Genomic DNA, 22221 nt, shown 5'->3' with positions numbered 1-22221 from the left:
CGGTTTTATTTCATCAATCGAACTATTGATTCTCGATTCAATCGGTTGGTTTGATTTTGGTCCTATATCACCGTAACCATGTTTAAGATATTATATATCTATACTATATATAAAGTGTCTAATTGAAGTGGTTTCATAAGTCAACTCGATACTAATTTAGTTGTAAAATTATTAAAATACATTTACTTTAAAAAGTAATTAATATTATGGTAAGGGTATTTTCATACTTTTATATAATATTCAAATAAAACAATTTAAAAATATTATTTAGAAATCAAATACAATACAAATAAATTCATATAAAAAACTATTGCCACTCCAATAATAATCATTTATTAATATATTTTTACAAATATAAAATATTTTTATTCACCCACATCGTAAGTATGATAAAATCTAGTTTATATAATTTTTAAAAAAAATTATAAGTACTATCACAAACAAAATATATCTGGAAATAATCTACGTATGATAAAACTTAAATACGAGTAATAATGGCCAAAGTGGTAATTTAGCAAGCTAAGAATTGTGGGATGACGTTGCTAATTTCGTGCCTCCCCGAGTGCTCACCAACCCCCATTTCCCTTTCAATTAAAAAAGAAAAATGTTGGAACCATTGGAGGTTTATTAGACCATCCACCAATCAAGTACAAACAATTGTCAAAATCACAACCATCAAGATCCAACGGCCATATAATGTTCTCAACTAACCCGTCGGCCAACCCACCCAACACTCAATGTTCATCTCAGACATTTTTATTTATTTTTTTATTTCTTTTTTCTCTCTATTTAAACCTTGGAAATATTGTTCAACAAACTCAGGAATATTTTCACTTTCCCTGAAAATTTCCTTTCCATTTCAGAAAAAGAAAAGAAAAATCTTTAGTTCCAAAATTTCCCAGACGCCAATCATTAGCCATTTGAATCAATGGAACCAATGGAGTTACAGTTTTGTAATGGCGGAAACGGTTCGTCACTGGCCGACCCCTTGAACTGGGCTGCGTCAGCTCAGTCAATGAAAGGTAGCCATCTGGATGAAGTGAAGCGCATGGTTGAGGAGTACAAGAAGCCGGTGGTTCGTCTCGGTGGTGAGACATTAACGATAGCTCAAGTCACGGCCATTGCGAACCGCGACGTCGCCGTTCAGGTTGAGCTCTCGGAGGCGGCTCGGCCGGCCGTTAAGGCCAGCAGTGATTGGGTTATGGAAGGAATGAATCGAGGTACGGACAGCTATGGAGTCACCACTGGCTTTGGTGCAACATCTCATCGGAGAACCAAACAAGGCGGTGCCCTCCAAAAGGAGCTTATAAGGTAACTTCAATTTTTTCATTTTATTTTATTTTTTACCGTCATAATTCGCTGATTATATAAATTTTCATACGTTAATATTTATTTATATCATATCATATAAATAAATCTGAAAATATTTATGCATTAATATCATATCCATACTTTATTTTTTCTTTGTTCTATAATCGTTATTTATTTTTTCTATGTTGATTTCATGTTGGATTAATTATCTGAAAAATTCGAAAATCGAACCTTAAACATCATATTAAGGAGTTGTTCTCTGGTATTATTATTTTCACGTATCAAAACAGTACTATTCATTATTGGTAAAATTGCTATATGACCTTTTAAAATATTGGTAAAATTGCCATATGACCTTTTAAAATATTGGTAAAACTGCTATTTGATCCTTCTAAAATTTATAATTCAATATCAATTTTTTTGACTCAATATTCGTCTTTGATAATAGGTTAATATCTGACTTTGATTAATTTATAGACTTATATTATATTTTTATTTTATGATAATATATTTTAATTATATTTTCCGCCAACTTAGGTAACTAAAAACTAAGATCCTTTAAATAGGCCATAATTAGCACAACACTCTTTCCGCCATGTTTGGTAGTTGTAATTTCAGCTATATATCTCATTCATTAATTAATTATGTGAAAAACCCATGCACTTAGCTTTCAATTTTTCCCCCACCTCCCCTATACTTTTTCTAAAATTGTTTGTAGCTTCTTTTAAAAAAAAATCAAAATTTCCATGGAATAGAAATTTTAAAATATAAATAGTTTTTTTTATATTAATCTTTTTCGATAGGAGTCGCTTTTAGGAAGGGCACAAAATTTAATTTTGTGGGTCACTAGAAAAATATTGTAATTCAAATGGTTTTAGATTTTATTTTAATACCTAAAGAAAATTTTCAGAAAAGGAAACCAGAGTTAATGATCCTCAACTAAATATTAATTATGGAACAAATCTGGCAATCCGTTTATGTTAATCACGTTTCCTATTTTTTTCCCTAATTATTTGAACATAAATATAATTGATTCAACTACTATCCCAGAATAACAAGGTTGAAAAATATTTAAAAAATTATTATTTTTAACATATTATTATAATAATTTAAACTTAAAATATCATAATATTTAATCATAAATTAATTGTATTTAAATATGTGTTTCTTACACTGTTTTCGTGTTTTTATTAGAAACTTACATGCACTCCAAACATGAAATGAATATGTAATAAAGATTGGATTAGATAGTTGATATGAAATGATTGGCTTGAGTTAATTTATTCTATTGTATTCTTCATTGGTTTTAATTAATTAAGCCTCAAACATTTAGGTCTTAATGTGGGGTCAAATTCAAATTCAAAGACAATGACTTATTTTATATAATCGTAAAATAAAAATATATATATATATCTCATTTGGTTGGTGGTGGAGTAAAATTCAAGAAATATTAGAAAAGTAAATTTGGTAATCTCCAGCACTTCAACTTAATTTTTGCCAAGTCAAAAAGGGTAAAATTCTTGTTGAAAAATGATCTATCAAGGTAATAAACAGTACTAATTTGTCATTTTTCCAACTCAATAATCAATAATAAAAACTTGGAAATTTAGATACTGTTAAAACATTATATTTGTTAATTTAATTTTTTTTTCTCTTATTTTCTTACTGGATATAGTAATTCGTATGTTTGTTATGCTTGAGTTATTTTTTTATTGTTACAATCCTTTTTGAGATATTATATGTTGATATCAAATTTGATACTTCAATAATTTATTTTATATAAATTTGGACATGTTTGTTATTTCATTATTGTTTTGTCTTGTAAGTGCTATTTTCAAATCGGATCAATTCAGTCAATTGAATTATGAACTAGCTAGTTAAGGCACTGGTCCAAATAGAGAGCCTAAATCAATTGTTTTGCAAATGACCTTTTTCTGTTTTTATATATATTTTAATCATTTTTATAAATTTTTAAATCACTTGAACCGGTCCAACTAACAATAAATGACCTGGTTTATCTAGTCCCATACCTACTTGGCCATGGCTAACCCAGGGATGACAAAATTTTCCATAAATGTTGGATCCCAGCCCATATTCATTAAGTTCTGACTTGATCTGTGTGGATAATTTTTTTGGAAAATTGAGCTGGGATCATATCGAATTTTAATTACATCAGGGACTGTTTTAGATAAAAACTGCTTATTCTGAGATATTTATTAAAATATTTTTTAATTTTAATATTTTTTTATTATCACATGTATTTGGTTGAATTTCAGCTTGTAATCTTACATGTTGTTCCTGAAGTTAGTATATTGTTAAACAGTGGCTAAAATATCATATTGCTGCAATAGGTTCTTGAATGCTGGAGTTTTCGGGCAAGGAACCGAGTCATGCCATTCTTTGCCACACACTGCAACGAGGGCAGCCATGCTTGTGCGGATCAACACTCTGTTGCAAGGCTATTCCGGCATTAGATTTGAGATCCTAGAAGCCATTACTAAGCTCCTCAACGTCAACATCACTCCATGTGTGCCACTCAGGGGTTCAATCACTGCATCCGGTGACCTGGTTCCACTTTCCTACATTGCTGGCCTTTTGACTGGCAGGCCAAACTCTAAAGCTTTAGGACCTAATGGTGAGACATTGAACCCAACTGAAGCCTTTAGCAAAGCTGGGATCAATGGTGGGTTCTTTGAGTTGCAACCAAAAGAGGGTTTGGCTATGGTTAATGGAACCGCTGTTGGGTCTGGGTTAGCTTCCTTGGTCCTTTTTGAGGCTAATGTATTGGCTGTTCTCTCAGAAGTTCTGTCAGCCATTTTTGCTGAAGTTATGCAAGGGAAACCTGAATTTACAGACCATTTGACTCACAAATTGAAGCATCATCCAGGTCAGATTGAAGCTGCTGCAATTATGGAACATATTTTGGATGGTAGCTCTTACATTAAAGCGGCACAAAAATTGCATGAACTGGATCCTTTGCAGAAGCCAAAGCAAGACCGATATGCTCTTCGAACTTCACCTCAATGGCTCGGTCCTCAGATCGAAACGATCAGGTTTGCAACCAAAATGATCGAAAGAGAGATCAATTCAGTAAACGACAATCCCTTGATTGATGTCTCAAGAGATAAGGCCTTACATGGAGGGAACTTCCAAGGTACTCCAATTGGCGTATCAATGGACAACACTCGTTTAGCTATTGCTGCAATTGGCAAACTACTGTTTGCTCAATTCTCTGAGCTTGTTAATGATTACTACAACAATGGGTTACCTTCGAACTTGTCAGCAAGCCGGAACCCGAGCCTCGATTATGGTTTCAAGGGGGCGGAAATCGCGATGGCTTCGTACTGCTCTGAGCTTCAATACCTTGGCAACCCTGTCACCAACCATGTGCAAAGTGCTGAGCAACATAACCAAGATGTGAACTCTTTGGGCTTAATCTCAGCAAGAAAAACAGCTGAAGCTATTGACATATTGAAGCTCATGTCTTCAACTTTCATGGTTGCCTTATGCCAGGCCATTGATTTGAGGCATTTGGAAGAGAATTTGAAGAACACTGTGAAGAACACAGTTAGCCAAGTGGCTAAAAGAGTCCTAACAATGGGATCCAATGGTGAACTCCACCCGTCGAGATTCTGCGAAAAGGACCTTCTACGAGTCGTCGATCGCGAATATCTCTATGCCTACGCCGACGACCCTTGCAGTGCAAATTACCCCTTAATACAGAAACTGAGACAAGTACTAGTAGACCATGCATTGATGAATGGTGACAGAGAAAAAGATTCCACCACTTCAATCTTCCAAAAGATTGGAGTCTTTGAAGAAGAGCTGAAAACCCATTTGCCTAAAGAAGTCGAAAGCGCCCGAACCGAATTCGAGAACGGGAATCCGGCTATCCCGAACAAGATTGAAGAATGCAGGTCCTACCCATTATACAAGTTTGTGAGGGAAGTTCTTGGGACTAATTTGTTAACAGGTGAGAAAGTGATTTCACCAGGAGAAGAATGTGACAAGGTTTTCACAGCAATGTGTGCAGGGAAGTTGATTGATCCATTGCTGGATTGCTTGAAAGACTGGAATGGTGCTCCTTTGCCCATATGCTAAAAAGGGTGTTTCTTTTCTCAAAGTTTGAGAGCTACAACAAAGCCACACTGTTCAGTAAGTTCTTTAACCTGTGCTCATATATAAAGACATATATATATAGCTTGTTTAATTTTTCATTCGAAAAATTTGTGATAAACAAGAACTGCTGCTGTTTTTAGTTACTTGTTCTTTTTTTTTTTTGGGGGGGGGGGGGCGGGAATTTAATTACTTGCATTAAATGTTTCTTTGTATCAAGAAGATGACTACAGCAAAATGAAATGAATATATAAGATAGTGTTTTTACTCAATTCATTGAATTACTTCTCTTGGTCCTGGCTTTGGAAATTAATTCTTGTTATCATCTCAAAGGATGCTATCGGGATAATTAAAGGGTAGTAAGAAAAAAATTTTGATTAATTGAAAATTTCTATGTAAGATGTTCCCAACATTTTCCAATACGTATCGAAAACATTTTAATTCTTACTTGGATACAAAAATCAAAGTCAATCAATTCAAATATAAATTAAACTTGATTTTATTTGACAAGTCAATAACTCGAATATTAATAAAATAGAACTCGAAACAACAAAATTTTAAAACGACTCAAACCTAAAAGATTTGAATACTTAATAATTCAACTTGAAAAAACTCAAATTTCCTAAACCAATACAATCCAACTTGAATAAAAATTAATCTAAACTAAAACACATCAAATATTTTAAAACTCGATTTAACTCAATCAAAGTAATCCAATCCAAAACTAATTTAATCCGCTAAATAAAATCAATTTGACAAAAACATCTAAACTTAGAAAGTTGAACCCAAATTGGACTGTTTTGCAGTTACAAATATTTCTGCTTTGATTTGATTTGTGTTATGCCTACTGATAAGGATGTGCTTATTTATAGTAGAGGATTTGGGTAGGTTGAGTTCGCCATTGTTGACACCCTTCATGCTGTTACAGTTGTTAGTGTTGAATATTGGCAATATCCCACATTAGGAAAAGATAGAAAGGGAGGGGGTTTGGTTTGTTATATATAGAACCCCTCCCCCTTTGGTTGTATCAGCCCAAAATCTTCTCCTTTGTAATATTTCTAGAGGAAATATTAATTTGGTAGTGTCCGAGGACGTAAGCTAAATTGGCCGAACCTCGTTAAAACTCTGGTATTTTATTTCTTATTTGTTTGCTTTTATTTAATAGCTTTATGTTGGTTATATTTATTTAGTTATTATTGCTATAAATATCTAAGTGAGTTCTGTCTAGTTGTTGGGTTTTAAGCGGGACCATTGTGACCCCTCCAATTTAACTGGGAATTTTCTTAGTATAATTGTTGGCATAATAATTATCTAAATATTTCTGATAATATTGTTATTAATATTATCGTCGCTTCCGCAACAATTGGTATCAGAGCCAAGGTTTTGTAGTATGCTCTGTGTTTGCAGCTTAGTCTGATCTTACACATCAGAAACATTTCCTAAAGCTTGTGGGTATTCTGCATTTGGTGGCTATTAAGTAGAAGCTATGGCAAAAATGACAGAAGAAAAACCATCCATATCAACAACTTCCACTTCGTACATTTTGCCGAGGATTGGAACTGCAAATACGAGATTTGTAGTGGAAATTTTTGATGGAACAGGTCATTTCGGCATGTGGCAAAGTGAGCTTCTAGATGCCCTCTTTCAACAGGGTCTAGATATTGCCATTGAGGAAGAAAAACCAGAAGGGGTTGATGATAAAGAATGGAAGACCATCAACCGATTGGCATGTGGTACAATTCGATCATGTCTTTCCAGAGAGCAGAAGTATACATTCAGTAAAGAGACTTCTGCAAGTAAATTGTGGAAAGCATTGGAGGAGAAATTTCTGAAGAAGAACAGTCAAAATAAGTTACATATGAAGAAAAGACTGTTTCGTTTCAGTTATGTTCCTGGTACCACGATGAACGAGCACATTACCAATTTTAATCAGCTGGTGGCTGATTTGTTGAATTTGGATGTGACTTTTGAAGACGAAGACTTGGCGTTAATGTTGTTGGGATCGCTTCCTGAGGAGTTTGAGTACCTTGAAACTACTCTACTTCATGGAAAATCGGAAGTAACTTTCAATGAAGTAACTGCTGCATTGTATAGCTATGAACTACGCCGAAAGGATAAGTTGAAAGGTTCAGGTGAAGCAGCAGTGGAAGCATTGGTAACAAGAGGTCGTCAACAAAGTCAGTCTAAGGGGAAGAGAAGAAAGTCCAAAGGTCGAGCTGTTGCCAAAGATGAATGTTCTTTTTGCAAAGAAAAAGGACATTGGAAGAAAGATTGTCCAAAATTGAAGAAAAAAGGGAAGACTCCGCAAGATGCAAATGTTGCAGAATGCAATAGTGAAGCAGAGTCAGACTTTTCTCTTAGTATGACATCTTCAACATTATATGCAGATGAGTGGATCATGGATTCTGGTTGTTCCTATCATATGTGTCCCATTCGGGAATGGTTCTTTGAATTTCAAAAACTAGATGAAGGGGTTGTTTACATGGGTAATGATAACACATGTAAAATAGCCGGGATAGGTTCAATTAAACTGAGGAGTCATGATGGATCTACTAGAATTTTGCGGGATGTACGATATGTCCCAAAGTTGAAGAAGAATCTCATCTCTTTGGGGTCGTTAGAATCTAAAGGCCTAGTTGTGACAATACGAGATGGAGTTCTTAAAGCAACTTCAGGAGCATTGGTGATGTTGAAAGGCATAAGAAAGAACAATCTGTATTACTACCAAGGTAGTACAGTGGTCGGGACAACAGCAGCAGCAATTACGAGTACCAAGAAGGACGCTGAGGCAACACAGCTGTGGCATATGCGTTTGGGCCATGCTGGTGAAAAATCCTTGCAAACTCTAGCCAAGCAAGGATTATTGAAAGGTACAAAGACTTGCAAACTTGAATTTTGCGAGCATTGTGTTCTGGGAAAACAACGAAGGGTGAAATTTGGCACTGGGATTCACAATACTAAAGGTATTCTGGATTATGTGCATTCTGATGTATGGGGACCGTCCAAGACTCCATCACTTGGAGGAAGACGTTATTTTGTCACCTTTATTGATGATTTTTCCAGACGAGTTTGGGTGTTCCCTATGAAGAACAAAGATGAGGTGCTTGAAGTTTTCCTTAAGTGGAAAACTAAAGTTGAAAATCAGACAGGAAGGAAGATTAAGGTTCTCCGATCAGACAACGGTGGAGAATATAAAAGCGATCCTTTCCTGAAGATATGCCAAGATTGTGGCATAGTAAGGCACTTCACCGTAGGTGGAACACCGCAACAGAATGGGGTGGCAGAGCGTATGAATCGAACGCTTGTGGAGAAAGTTCGATGTATGTTATCTAATGCTGGATTAGATAGAAAGTTTTGGACTGAGGCTGTGACGTACGCTCAACATCTCATCAATCATTTGCCATCATCTGCTATAAATGGCAAGACTCCTTTGGAGAAATGGTATGGAAAACCTGCTACTGATTATGACACCTTGCGCATTTTTGGTTCTATTGCATATTATCATGTGAAAGAATCAAAGTTAGATCCAAGAGCAAAGAAGGCTCTATTCATGGGCTTCAATGCTGGTGTTAAGGGATATCGTTTGTGGTGTCTAGAGGCAAAGAAGACGATAATCAGTAGGGATGTTACCTTTCATGAATCTGCCATGTTGAATAAGGTAAATCCAGAAGGAGTGAGTAGTACTTCACAGCAGGTGGAGTGTACTCCGCAGCAGGTGGAGTTTGAGCAGAGTGTGGTAATTCCAGCAAAAGGTACCACTAGTGATTCTTCATTGGCAGATGCAGAGTCAGATGAGGAAGAGGTTTCTACCCAAGAACCTCAACAGCAATCAGAGCCAATTGCAGTCAGAAGGCAGAGACGAGAAATTCAGAAACCTGCTCGTTTCACTGACATGGTAGCTTATGCACTTCCAGTTGTTGATAATATTCCATCCACTTACACCGAAGCCATTCAGAGTTTAGAGAATAATAGATGGTTAGGTGCAATGGAAGAGGAAATGCAATCTCTAGAGAAAAACAAGACGTGGAAGCTGGCACAACTACCAAAAGGGAAGAAGGCGATTGGTTGCAAATTTGAAGACACTATTGAAGTTTGTGTTATGAGAAGATGTTCGAAGATGTGGAATATCGCCAAGGTGGAGATTTGTTGAATATTGGCAATATCCCACATTAGGAAAAGATAGAAAGGGAGGGGTTTGGTTTGTTATATATAGAACCCCTCCCCCTTTGGTTGTATCAGCCCAAAATCTTCTCCTTTGTAATATTTCTAGAGGAAATATTAATTTGGTAGTGTCCGAGGACGTAAGCTAAATTGGCCGAACCTCGTTAAAACTCTGGTATTTTATTTCTTATTTGTTTGCTTTTATTTAATAGCTTTATGTTGGTTATATTTATTTAGTTATTATTGCTATAAATATCTAAGTGAGTTCTGTCTAGTTGTTGGGTTTTAAGCGGGACCATTGTGACCCCTCCAATTTAACTGGGAATTTTCTTAGTATAATTGTTGGCATAATAATTATCTAAATATTTCTGATAATATTGTTATTAATATTATCGTCGCTTCCGCAACAGTTAGTATGGTCATCAATCTCCAACTAGTTAATTTTAACCTTTTAAATTCCACCATATTTTAGAGTTTAAAATTTTTATCAACTTGGTTAATATATATCAATTAGAGTCAACTAATTGATAAAAAAGTCAACCATTCGAATTCAACAATGCAATATCAAAACAATTTAAAATTTATTTAACTTGCAATCATTTTAAGGTGTATTTAGTATTGCTTCTAAAAATCACCTTTGGGATAAAAAAATACTTTTAAAACAAAAATATTTCTAAACAAGTTGTATTTTGAGAGAAAAAGTGATTCTCTTAAGTCAAAAAGTGGTCCACAAGTACTTTTTTTATAAGTTGTAAATTTTAACTTCTCTTCAAAAATATTTTTTTTCTTAAAAGTATTTTTGAGAAGCAATATTAAACTAAGTCTTAATTAGCTCAATTGGTCTATTTACGGATTTTTAACATCTTATTTTTATAAATTTTTATTAATCTTTTCTCCAATAAAACCAAAATTATTATTGTAATCTAAGGAGGTAAGTAAGTTGTCACTAGCGCTTAACCAAGTAAGAATTACACGTGCTTGAATAAGCATAGAATTTTCAATGGATACATATTACTATTATTAGATACCAACTCATCCAAATTTGCAGGTTTTGGTTTAAAATGGTTTAAAATTTAAAAGGGTTTAAATAAAAATTTTAAATTTAAAAATTTAAAAAATAATTTTAGGTAATAAAAAATAAACTTATTTAAAATACGAGTTAGTCTCAGCTTTAACATTCAAAAGCAGTCCCTTGATTCGGTTAAACCTATTTTCAAGTTTATTTTATGTTATTTTTTATATATTTTATAACAATAAATAATAAAAATACTACACTATAATGTAAATATTAAAAAGTATGTTAATTTTTATATTTAAAAATTAAATATATAAAAATAATGGTAACAATATTATACATATAATCACCAAAAATAAAAATAATTATTTTTTAAAAAATAATATGAGCATGCTTAAATAAGCTTGAATTAGTTTTTTACAAAAACAGGTGAACTTAGATCAAATTTAATATTCATATTTCGAACGAGATTGGACATGAGTATTTATATATAGTATTGATATCATGCATGTGATTATCCCAAACCCAATCCAATCCAACTTGATTTATGAACATTTTTATATATATTACATATATATACAAACATTATTATTAAATACTTGACTGAGTTTGATTCTTTTTACAAAAGAGATATCTTAATACAAGAAACTACAATGGATATTGATTGAATATTAGCTTAATTGGTATTGACATTGTTGTTAATGTAGGAGGTTGTGGGTTCGAATGTACTGAAGTGCATTATCCTCTTATTTAAGGGTTGAGGAGGGGTAGAAATAAATTATCATTCTTTTTAAAATGAGATATTAAAATTAACATATTTATCTTTCAACCAAAATTATTTAAAATAATATAAAATATTATATTAATAAGATTAAAATTAAAAAAACCTTTAAAATTATTATTTATTTTTATCAAACAATATAATTATATTAGTACATATATTTACTAATTTATCAAATAATTATTTAATATAAATTCAACACTTATAAATTTTAACAATAAAAATTCATTACTTAATTTTTCAACACTTCAAATTTTATTTTATCAAATATTATTACTGGGGTTAGCCGCCTCCACTTTTTCCTTCTGCATCTAGAAAAAGTAATACTAAGAATACTAAATTAATTACTTAATTTTAAATTTTGAACAATAAATAAAAGTTAATAATAAAATAAATCTAATTAAATAAGCCCTAATAGAAACCTAAAAGGCGGATTAGCAACTTTTCATGCACAAAAAAAAAATGATAAAAATAACTTTATTACATAGAACAGCAACTAGAACCAAAATCACAGTTACAGCATCGATTTCCAACATCTCGTCCATCTTGACAATAAATCCCAAGCTTTAAAATCAATGTATTCATTAATGAAAACAGTTATATATATCAAAAATCAAGGAAAAGCATCCATATATTACACCTTCACCTTTAAGCAGCTCAAACCCCCTCTAATTTAACACATGAGAATACTGAAACATTAACAGCCAATTTAGTTTCAATGCGACACAGTGATTGGTGTCGGTTCTAAACCATGGACTGAACCACGACAAAGAGGGCAATGCCTGTCCTTAACCAGCCATTCATCTATGCAATGTTGATGGTATTGATGTTTGCAGTTAGGAAGAACCCTACAACAATCTCCGCCTCTAAACTCTTCCAAGCATATAACACACTCGCTGCACTGCGATTCAATTTTTTCCTCCTCCTCGTACCGAACAATGGTCCCGACCATGATTGGCCTCAAAGTTTTATAAAGCTGCGTCTGTGATGGCTGTCTTTGCATGGCATGATGAACTACTGGAGAGCTAGGTAGCCCGTTTTCGATATCTTGGTGAATGTCCCGGCAGGAACGACGAAGAACTAAATCTATGCAAAAACATGTAGTCACTTCCATATCAAACGTCATGAAATCAAACGCCATCTTGATTAAGTTGCCAAAAAGCACAGCAGCAATCCATAAGAGTATGAGCTTTGCGAATAACGTGATCAACTCTTCGAACACCATGTTGGAAGGAGAGAAAGATATTCAGAGAGATACTTGTAATATTAATCAGCAACTTCGATTAACTACGACTTTTTTAAGCATCCTTGTTACTTGCTTGAAAAGTAACGTATAGTTGGTGTTGTTCCAATAGGGTCGGAAGCGTGTAAATTATTGTACTAAAAAATCACACAAAGTTCAATTCCCAGGGAAGAGAGGTGGATCACATGGATCTCTTAAATACCAAGTCTTTCCTTAGACAGAATATCCCTTCTATAGTAATTTAATAGCACAATTAAATACTACTATTATACCCTCAAATATTGAAAGAAAAATAGGACAAGAAAGAACACAAGAGTTTTAACGAGGTTCGGTAAATTATACCTACGTCCTCGGGCACTAACACCAGATGATAACTTTACTATCTCCAAAGTATTACAAACAAATAGAATTCCTTAAGAATTCTCAAATGGGAGAAGAGAGAAAACTAAGAGAGAAAGATTGGTTGGGATGAATTGAAATGAGAAATGAGAAGGCCTATTTATAGTTGAGGTTTAAGGACCAAACAATAAATAGCCCATTATCTCAAGGACCAAAAAAAATTATCCTATGCCACTTTTTCAAAGTCAACTTTAGGGTGCTAAACTTGCACCACTTTGTATTGTTTGCCATTAATGTTGTCTCCCATTAATGTTAACAATCTCCACCTTGAAGATTTGATTAGGATAATCACATCTTCACACACTTCCTTCAACTCCCCAAATTCAATAAAGCTATCTTTTGTAGTGCCTACAAATGCACTCTCGAGCGCCATACACCTGAAGGTGCTCAAATTTTCAGGATGTTAATCAAGTTCAAACAATGATTAAACTTGATTGTTGTTACCACCTTGGTCATCATATCTGCGGGATTATCTGCTGTCGGAATCTTCTGAAGTAGAATTTTTCCTTTTTCAAAGACTTCCCGCACAAAGTGATATCTTACGTTGATATGCTTGGTTCTTGAATGATAGACTTGATTTTCGCTAAATGAATAGCGCTCTGACTGTCACAATATAAACTTATGTGACTTTGAACAACTCCTAAGTCTTTCAACAATCCATTAAGCCAAATAGCCTCCTTAACAGCTTCTGTAACTGCCATATATTCTGCCTCTGTAGTAGACACAGCTACTGTAGACTGTAAGGTAGACTTCCAACTCACTGGGGCTTTCGCAAGAGTAAACAGATACCCCGTAGTTGAACGACGTTTATCTAAATCACCAGCAAAGTCGGAATCAACATATCCAACTACAAACTGACCAAGTGTTTCATCCTGTTCAAAAATTAAACCAACATCTACGGTTTTCGAAGATACCGTAGAATCCATTTCACAGCTTGCCAATGTCCTTTTCCAGGATCATGCATATACCTGCTCACAACTCCAACAGCTTGTGAAATGTCAGGCCTCGTACACACCATCGCATACATCAAACTCCCAACTGCATTAGCATATGGGACTTTCGCCATATATTCTCTTTCTTCTTCAGTTTTCGGAGATAATTGAGCACTAAGTTTCAAATGAGAAGCAAGTGGGGTACTTACATGTTTTGTGTTTTCATTTACACCAAAACATTGTAATACCTTTTTCAGATATTGCTTCTGATTTAAACAGAGCTTGCCTCTCGGTCTATCTCTACTTATCTCCATGCCGAGAATCTTCTTAGCCTCACCTAGATCTTTCATCTCGAACTCTTGATTCAACTGAGCCTTCAGCTTATCTATGTCATTTTGGCTCTTCGAAGCGATTAACATATCATCAACATACAAGAGTAGATAAATGAAAGATCCGTCATGCAGCTTCTGCAAATATACACAATTGTCATATTTGCTTCTTGTATACTTCTGCCTTCTCATAAAGCTATCAAATCGCTTGTACCACTGCCTCGGGGATTGCTTCAATCCATATAGCGATTTGTTCAGCTTACAAACCCAATTTCTACCACCAGCATCTGTGTATCCTTCGGGCTGAGTCATATAGATCTCCTCTTCTAACTCACCATGCAAGAAAGCCGTCTTAACATCAAGTTGAGCTAGCTCCAAATTCAACTGTGCTACCAAGGCCAACAAAATTCTAATGGAGGAATGCTTCACAATAGGGGAAAATACATCATTGTAGTCAATTTCCTCCTTCTGAGCGTAGCCTTTAGCTACCAATCTTGCCTTGTAGTGAATATCCTTCTTGCTAGGAGATCCATCTTTCTTTGCGAATACCCACTTGCATCCGATTGCCCTTTTACCTTTCGGTAATTGCGCCAACTCCCAAGTATTGTTCTTCCGGAGAGACTGCATTTCTTCATCCATGGCGCTTTTCCATTTATCACTTTCTAAGCTTTGCATTGCTTCTTGATAAGTGATAGGAATATCATCAACAACGGGAAGGGCGTAGGCCACCATATCAGTAAATCGAGCAGGTTTACGAATTTCTCTCCGTGGCCTTGCAACTGCAACTGGTTCTGGTATACTTAGTGGTTCTTGGGTCAGAACCTCTTCAACCTCTAATTCTTCCATTGTGGCTGGAGAATTAGACTTATTAACTGGGCAAATCCCCATCTGCTCAAACTCCACCTGTTTTGGAGTACACTCCACCTGCTGTGGAGTATTGCTCGTCTGAATATCTTTATCTGCTACCTTTTTTCAATGTGGCAGATTCATCAAAGGTAACATCTCTGCTACAGATCATTTTCTTTGTGCTTAAGCACCAAAGACGAAATCCCTTCACTCCAGAAGTGATTCCCATAAAGAGAGCTTTCTTTGCCCTCGGATCTAACTTTGACTCCTTCACATGGTAATATGCAGTGGTTCCAAACATATGTAAGGAATCATAATCTGTAGCCGGTTTTCCAGACCATACCTCCATAGGAGTTTTTCTTTCTAATGTAGATGATGGCAAACGATTAACAAGATGGCCAGCGTATGTCACAGCCTCAGCCCAAAATTGCTTGCCCAACCCAGCATTGGACAACATACATCGAACTTTCTCCAGCAATGTTCGATTCATACGCTCTGCCAATCCATTCTGCTGTGGTGTATCCCTAACTGTGAAGTGTCGAACAATACCATACTCTTGGCACACATCGAAGAACGGATCACTTTTATATTCCCCTCTATTGTCCGTCCTAAGCCGCTTGATTTTCTTGCCAGTCTGGTTTTTGATCATAGTTTTCCATTTAAGAAAAACTCCAAGCACTTCATATTTAGTTTTCATGGTATACACCCAAACTCTTCTGGAAAAGTCATCAACAAAAGTAACAAAGTAGTGTTTTCCTCCCAACGAAGGTGTTTTGGAAGGCCCCCACACATCTGAGTAAATATATTCCAAAATACCTTTTGTATTATGGATAGCAGTGCCGAATTTCACTCTCTTTTGCTTTCCCAGAACACAGTGCTCACAAAATTTTAATTTGCAAGCCTTTGCACCTTTCAATAATCCTTGCTTTGCCAGAATTTGCAAGGATTTTTCGCTGGCATGTCCCAACTTCATATGCCACAACTGCATTGAGTCCAAGTCTTTGTTACCGGAAGCTGCAGCGACTGCTCCAATAACTGTACTACCTTGGTAGTAATACAAGTTATTTTTCCTGATGCCCTTCAATATCACAAGTGCGCCAGATGTCACTTTCAAAACCCCATCTCTCATAGTAACAACTGAACCATTGGATTCCAAGGCTCCCAATGAGATGAGATTTTTCTTCAAACTGGGCACGTACCGAACATCAGTCAGAACTCTGGTTGATCCATCTTTATTCTTTAATTGGATTGAACCTATCCCAACAGTTTTACAGGCATTGTCATTGCCCATATAAACAACTCCTCCATTTAGTTCTACTAAATCAGAGAACCACTCCCAGTTAGGGGACATATGATAAGTACAACCCGAATCCAATATCCACTCTTCTGAATGGAACGACGATGATGATGCAACCAGTGATAGTTCAGAGTCACTAGTATCATGCTTAGCAACACAAGCATCTACAGCAGCTTTTCCCTTATTCTTCCGCTTTGGACAATTTTTCTTCCAGTGGCCTTTCTCATGACAAAAAGCACATTCAACTTTCCCGAGTCTGGACTTTGACTTTGATCTCCCCTTTTGAGTTTTCTTCCGAGTGTATGAACGACCTCGGACTACTAAAGCTTCTGTACCTCTGATTGAGTTTTTCTGTTTGTCCTTCTTTCTCTGTTCATAACTGTATAAGGCCGCACAGACTTCGCTCAGAGATATATCACTCCTGCCATGAAGTAGAGTAGTTTCTAGGAACTCAAACTCCTCAGGAAGTGACCCCAATAGCATCAAAGCCAAATCTTCATCTTTGAATGTCTCATCCATATTCAGCAAATCAGTGACTAACTGATTAAATTTGGTGATGTGATCATTCATTGTGGTACTTGGGACGTATGTGAAGCGAAACAGTCTTTTCTTCAAGTGGAGCTTATTTTGACTGTTTTTCTTCAAAATTTTTCTTCAAGTGCCACCCACAACTTATTTGCAGAAGTCTCCTTTGAAAAAGCATACCTCTGCTCTCGAGAAAGGCATGATCGAATTGTGCCACATGCCAACCGATTGATCGCCTTCCAATCTTTCTCCTGTACATCATCTGATTTCTCTTCATCAATGGCAATGTCTAGACCCTGCTGAAAAAGGGCATCTAGAACCTCACTTTGCCACATACCAAAATGGCCCGTGCCATCAAAGATCTCCACGGCCAATCTTGCATTTGCAATTGTCGGTCTTGTCCACATGGACGATGTTGAAGCTCCTACACCGACCGTTTTCTCCATAATCTTTCAATATACCTAAGGAAATCTTTTCTGATGTGGAAGATCAGTTTAAACTGCAACCACAGAGCATACTACGATTAACCTTCGGCTCTGATACCACTTGTTGTTCCAATAGGGTCGAAAGCGTGTAAATTATTGTACTAAAAAATCACACAAAGTTCAATTCCCAGGGAAGAGAGGTGGATCACATGGATCTCTTAAATACCAAGTCTTTCCTTAGACAGAATATCCCTTCTATAGTAATTTAATAGCACAATTAAATACTACTATTATACCCTCAAATATTGAAAGAAAAATAGGACAAGAAAGAACACAAGAGTTTTAACGAGGTTCGGTAAATTATACCTACGTCCTCGGGCACTAACACCAGATGATAACTTTACTATCTCCAAAGTATTACAAACAAATAGAATTCCTTAAGAATTCTCAAATGGGAGAAGAGAGAAAACTAAGAGAGAAAGATTGGTTGGGATGAATTGAAATGAGAAATGAGAAGGCCTATTTATAGTTGAGGTTTAAGGACCAAACAATAAATAGCACATTATCTCAAGGACCAAAAAAAAATTATCCCATGCCACTTTTTCAAAGTCAACTTTAGGGTGCTAAACTTGCACCACTTTGTATTGTTTGCCATTAATGTTGTCTCCCATTAATGTTAACAGTTTGAACCCTATAAATCTAGTAATATTAATAGCAAACAAAATACCTAAACTCGACCCAAGCTTGGCAAATCAAAAAGTAAGCCAATACTGCTGCTCAAAAGAATTTTTTTTATGAAATTAATTAATTATCTATTTTTAAAAATAAATAAATACCAAGCCTTTGATAGAGAATGTTTTTGAGTACCAATTAGCCTCAAAATGTTTCTTTATTTCCATACAATGTCCCCCATAAATTTAAGTGCTTAAACACCCCTAATCTCCATGTCAACTAGGGGCGACTGGATTAACTTCAAGCTCAATAGCTCAGGATCGTTCCGAATCATATCAAGTGCGCGCATCTGATCCTGAAATTTTCGATTAATTAAAAGTAAACACGGAAGTGCTAGGAGAAAAGGAACACATAGATGTTAATGTTCTGTTCATCGGTTATACTCTAGCACCATTGGTCTCTTGACATAGTTAAGGGGGTTATAATCTTCCTACGAAAGTAAGCCGATTAATACCTTCCTTTTCACTGCACAAAATTTGCAGTCCAAGGCCGATGGGGGAAGAATCTGATTAACAATAAGTCTCCGGACCGGAACATTTTCCTTGTTTAAGGAGGCTCGAAGCCTAGATGATTCGCTGACCGCCATCACCTAGGCAAAAGTACTTAAAATGTAACCAATTGATTGGAGGCAACAAATGATCACCGTAATATTAATGTAAAGAAAGCTAAAATGGTCCGCTATCGAAATTGAGTTCTGAATTAAAATTGTGAAGGGTGTCACCGTGGGGATTGTGACGATGACAAACTCGGTAGAATCTGTGTCACGGAAAAGGTCTCTCACTTTCACCATCCGCTCCCTCAGCTGCTCCAACTTGTCAGCCTATGCAAATAACATAAGTGAAAATAGTATAAAAATAAATTGATTTTTAGAAAGAAAAAAAAAATGCCAGTTATCATGCTTACAGCATTTTGACGGGTTTCTTCTTGTCCGAAAACAGATTTAATGGCTGAGGTGGCTGATGCTATCTTCTCTCTAAGCTGTACAAGGCAACGGAGGTGAGAAATCATAGCAAGAAAATAATTCCTCCAGTACTAGATACGAAAAGATAATACAACCAAATCGATACAGCAATAGTTCCGGATTCATAACAGAGTTAGTTCAGGATGCTAGAACCGTATGATAATAAGAAAATGTCATACAAATCACTCATTTTGTCACTTCATGGTTCATCCTTAGCTATTGATAGCCGAAAAATAAAATCCGTAAGGGGGAACGAATAGACTACGGGATTTTATGGCATTCCAACCTTCAATATCTTGCCAATGGATGCATCCAAGAAGTCCGGCAAAGACAAAAGTCGCAAAGTATGTCCCTGAAAAGAAATCTCATCGATTAGAGTCCGTTAGGTTGACTTCAAATATTAAGTGCCACCAAAATAGAAATATAACTCAAACTCACTGTTGGTGCAGTGTCAAAAACTATTCGAGTAAACATGCTATATTGTGGCGAATCAAGAAATTGCATCACCTACCAAACAGCTTCAGTTGTCAGTATACAGCTCAAAGATATGAAAATGGGATTAAAACATGGAAATAAGCAGAGCACTTGTAACTTACCTTTGAAATTGCAATCGCTTCATCTAAACCGGGAGGTGGAGTGTCCAGTAGCTCTCCCAATTTCAGCTCTCCTAACTACATAAGTCAAATACAGCACCAGAGTCAGAAATTTCAAAAGAATTTCCGCATTTCTCCATGGCGTAGCATCTTAAACTTGCCATGTTACTAGGGTTTCGTGAGTCCATGTATGCATGAACAAACGCTGTCTGCATATTTGCCTCATGCCCACATCACTAGCCCTAAATGAACAAGCAATTGAGAGAGACATGTAGCAAACAAAGAATGGAACTCCAACCAAATAAAAGTTTTGGGGTCATTTAGAAGAAACTTTGCTTAAAACAAAGATTGGCTGCCTAAATGCAACCATTGAGGTGACCATCAATGGAATTACATAGTGAAAATTGTATCAAAGGATTATTTAGTATCTTAAGTTACTATGCTCATAAGAATAACTACAGCTTCACCTGTTCGGCAAGCATTCCAAGGCCCATGCCATCCATAAAATCTTTGACCCCAGTTCCACCATTGTTCTTAGCTGCATCCCTAAATTCTTCCCTAGCCTTCTCCGGGTTTATCTGTGTTAAAGCTATAAATTTAACTTTCTGAGTATACACAGCAAATATAACGATCAAATCATAACTAGCAGATAGTTATCCCTTACAGAATACATGACCTCAAGGGTTACATGTAACAAACAGAAAAGAATCTTCAAATAAAAACTAGGAAACTTTGATTTGGAGTTTATTCCACATACTTCAAGAGCAAACAAGGGAAAGTCGGGTCCTTCAACTGGTACTAGCATTCCTCCAGTCAAATCCTACAAACACATAGATTAAGCCCAAGCAAAGATGAATGCGGTAAGAAAAGCATAGGAAAAAGAATACGAGGGAGTGGATTTGAACCTGCGCGAAAGAATCAGACAACGAATGAGCTGGATCGGTTGAGACAACAAGAGTGTGATGTCCATTATTTGCAAATTTTACGGCTAATGAAGCAGCGCAACTTGTCTTTCCTACACCTCCCTTGCCGCCTAGCATGTAGTACTTACGTTGCGTCCCGGAAACCATGTCATCAAACCCTGCAACATCTTCTGTTGGAGCAGCCACTGATCTCACTGCCACCCAAATATACAAATTATATATCCAGCTCCACTATACTAAGTACCATTTTTATATGGAAAATATAGCAATGGCACGAGACTACTAACCATCTACCATAAACATTTTTCCAAAACAATAAGCATCATGGCATAACAAAAATTTCAATCATTGGAATCACACTAAAAACTATTAACCTCTTCATCTCATGCATGAAAATATCATTTCAATTACTCTTTTAAGAAGCACCACTACAAATCAGTTTCTAAAAGAGTGGAATTTTATAACAGTCATACCACTCCTAAACCAAAAGCACCCAATGTAGAATCCATTATATGAAGCAGAAAGGAAAAAAAAAACATTGAAAAGATTAATATTTTCCTAAAAACAAAGTGAGACCCAAGAAAGACACAATGATGAAAAAAAGTAATTAAAAAAAAAGTGTAAAGGAATCACCTTGAAAAGTGTTTGTGGGTCGCTTTGGTTTGATGGCAGGTGAAGGAAAAGGTGAAGATAAGGAGTGAATTCTTGGTGAAAAAGAAGCCAAAAAACTAACTGCTGCCATGGAATTTTTAGGAGTTAAAATCTTGTTAAAAGACAAAGAATATGAAGTAAAAGAAGCATTCAAAGCTGCTGTTTTTTCCATTTCTTGTTTCCTCTGCTTTCCTTTTTCCTTTTTCTAGTTGTTCTTTAGAGGGTTATGAACAGAGTTGTTTTTTCCGTTTGTGTAGAAACGAGGAAAACTTGGATAAAATAATATAATAATCAAGACGTGGCCCCGACCCGCCAATCCTTTGCCTTTGCAGGGCAGGTAGAATACTAATTTTGTTATTTCTTTTATCATTTAGTTATTTTAAAATTTAAATTTTTTAGTGAATTTACTTTAAATATTTTAATCGGATTGTTTTAAGTTCAAGTAGTTCAAATGTGTTGCTGAAGTTTTTTTGGGGTAAATTCATAATGGATTTAAATTATTTTGAGTTGAATTAATTATTTAGATTGTTTCAAATACTATCAAATTTGAATTCGTTTCTTATTTTTTATTTTGCTTAACGGTGGGCTGAATATCACCGTATTTTTCTTCTTCCATCAATCATTTCTTTCTTTCTTCTTCTTATTCACTACACGTTTTCTCCCTTTTATTGTCTTTGCAGGCTATGATGAACAAAGACAGTACATGTCGTTCGTTAAAACTCCACTGACCACCAATAATTTTTCATGTAAAGTTGGTGACTCATAGTCAACTTAATCTATTTTTATTTTATTTTTTTAGAATATTTTAGGATTATTTACTCTCTTACAATTTCTTGAAAAATTCCCACTTTAACTCTTAATATTTTTATAATATAATTATTTTTTACTAAATAAATAATATTTTCAAGTTGAACCAAACTAAATAGTATTTAATTTACTAGTTTAAAACAAATGTTGGGTGCAAAAGTAGCACATTGCACT

The 22221-nt window shown here is 35.3% G+C and overlaps 3 protein-coding genes across 3 annotated transcripts; 1 reads left to right on the top strand and 2 right to left on the bottom strand.

The window, feature by feature from the left end:
• The first annotated feature begins 813 nt into the window (after window positions 1-813).
• LOC107937172 (phenylalanine ammonia-lyase G4) lies at window positions 814-5699 on the top strand. Its single transcript, XM_016870010.2, has 2 exons — window positions 814-1311; window positions 3663-5699. Exons 1-2 carry the CDS (start codon window positions 929-931, stop codon window positions 5410-5412), a joined length of 2133 nt encoding a protein of 710 aa, XP_016725499.1. The 5' UTR covers window positions 814-928; the 3' UTR covers window positions 5413-5699.
• Window positions 5700-11847: 6148 nt separating this feature from the next.
• LOC107937169 (RING-H2 finger protein ATL56) lies at window positions 11848-12805 on the bottom strand. The gene has a single exon (XM_016870005.2). The coding sequence runs from the start codon at window positions 12607-12609 to the stop codon at window positions 12100-12102; it is 510 nt and encodes a 169-aa protein (XP_016725494.1). The 5' UTR covers window positions 12610-12805; the 3' UTR covers window positions 11848-12099.
• Window positions 12806-18154: 5349 nt separating this feature from the next.
• On the bottom strand, window positions 18155-21818 carry LOC107937168 (ATPase GET3B). The gene is made up of 11 exons (XM_016870004.2): window positions 21223-21818; window positions 20572-20783; window positions 20424-20486; window positions 20134-20244; window positions 19670-19744; window positions 19512-19580; window positions 19360-19425; window positions 19016-19090; window positions 18834-18932; window positions 18567-18701; window positions 18155-18407 (listed from the first exon to the last, which is right to left on the bottom strand). Exons 1-11 carry the CDS (start codon window positions 21410-21412, stop codon window positions 18306-18308), a joined length of 1197 nt encoding a protein of 398 aa, XP_016725493.1. The 5' UTR covers window positions 21413-21818; the 3' UTR covers window positions 18155-18305.
• Between the last annotated feature and the right edge of the window lie 403 nt (window positions 21819-22221).

The sequence above is a fragment of the Gossypium hirsutum genome, chromosome A10, assembly GCF_007990345.1.
Source record: "Gossypium hirsutum isolate 1008001.06 chromosome A10, Gossypium_hirsutum_v2.1, whole genome shotgun sequence".
In the NCBI taxonomy this organism is placed as follows: domain Eukaryota; kingdom Viridiplantae; phylum Streptophyta; class Magnoliopsida; order Malvales; family Malvaceae; genus Gossypium; species Gossypium hirsutum.
Note: the sequence above shows the minus strand (reverse complement) of the source record. Positions and strands in the feature narration are given on the sequence as shown.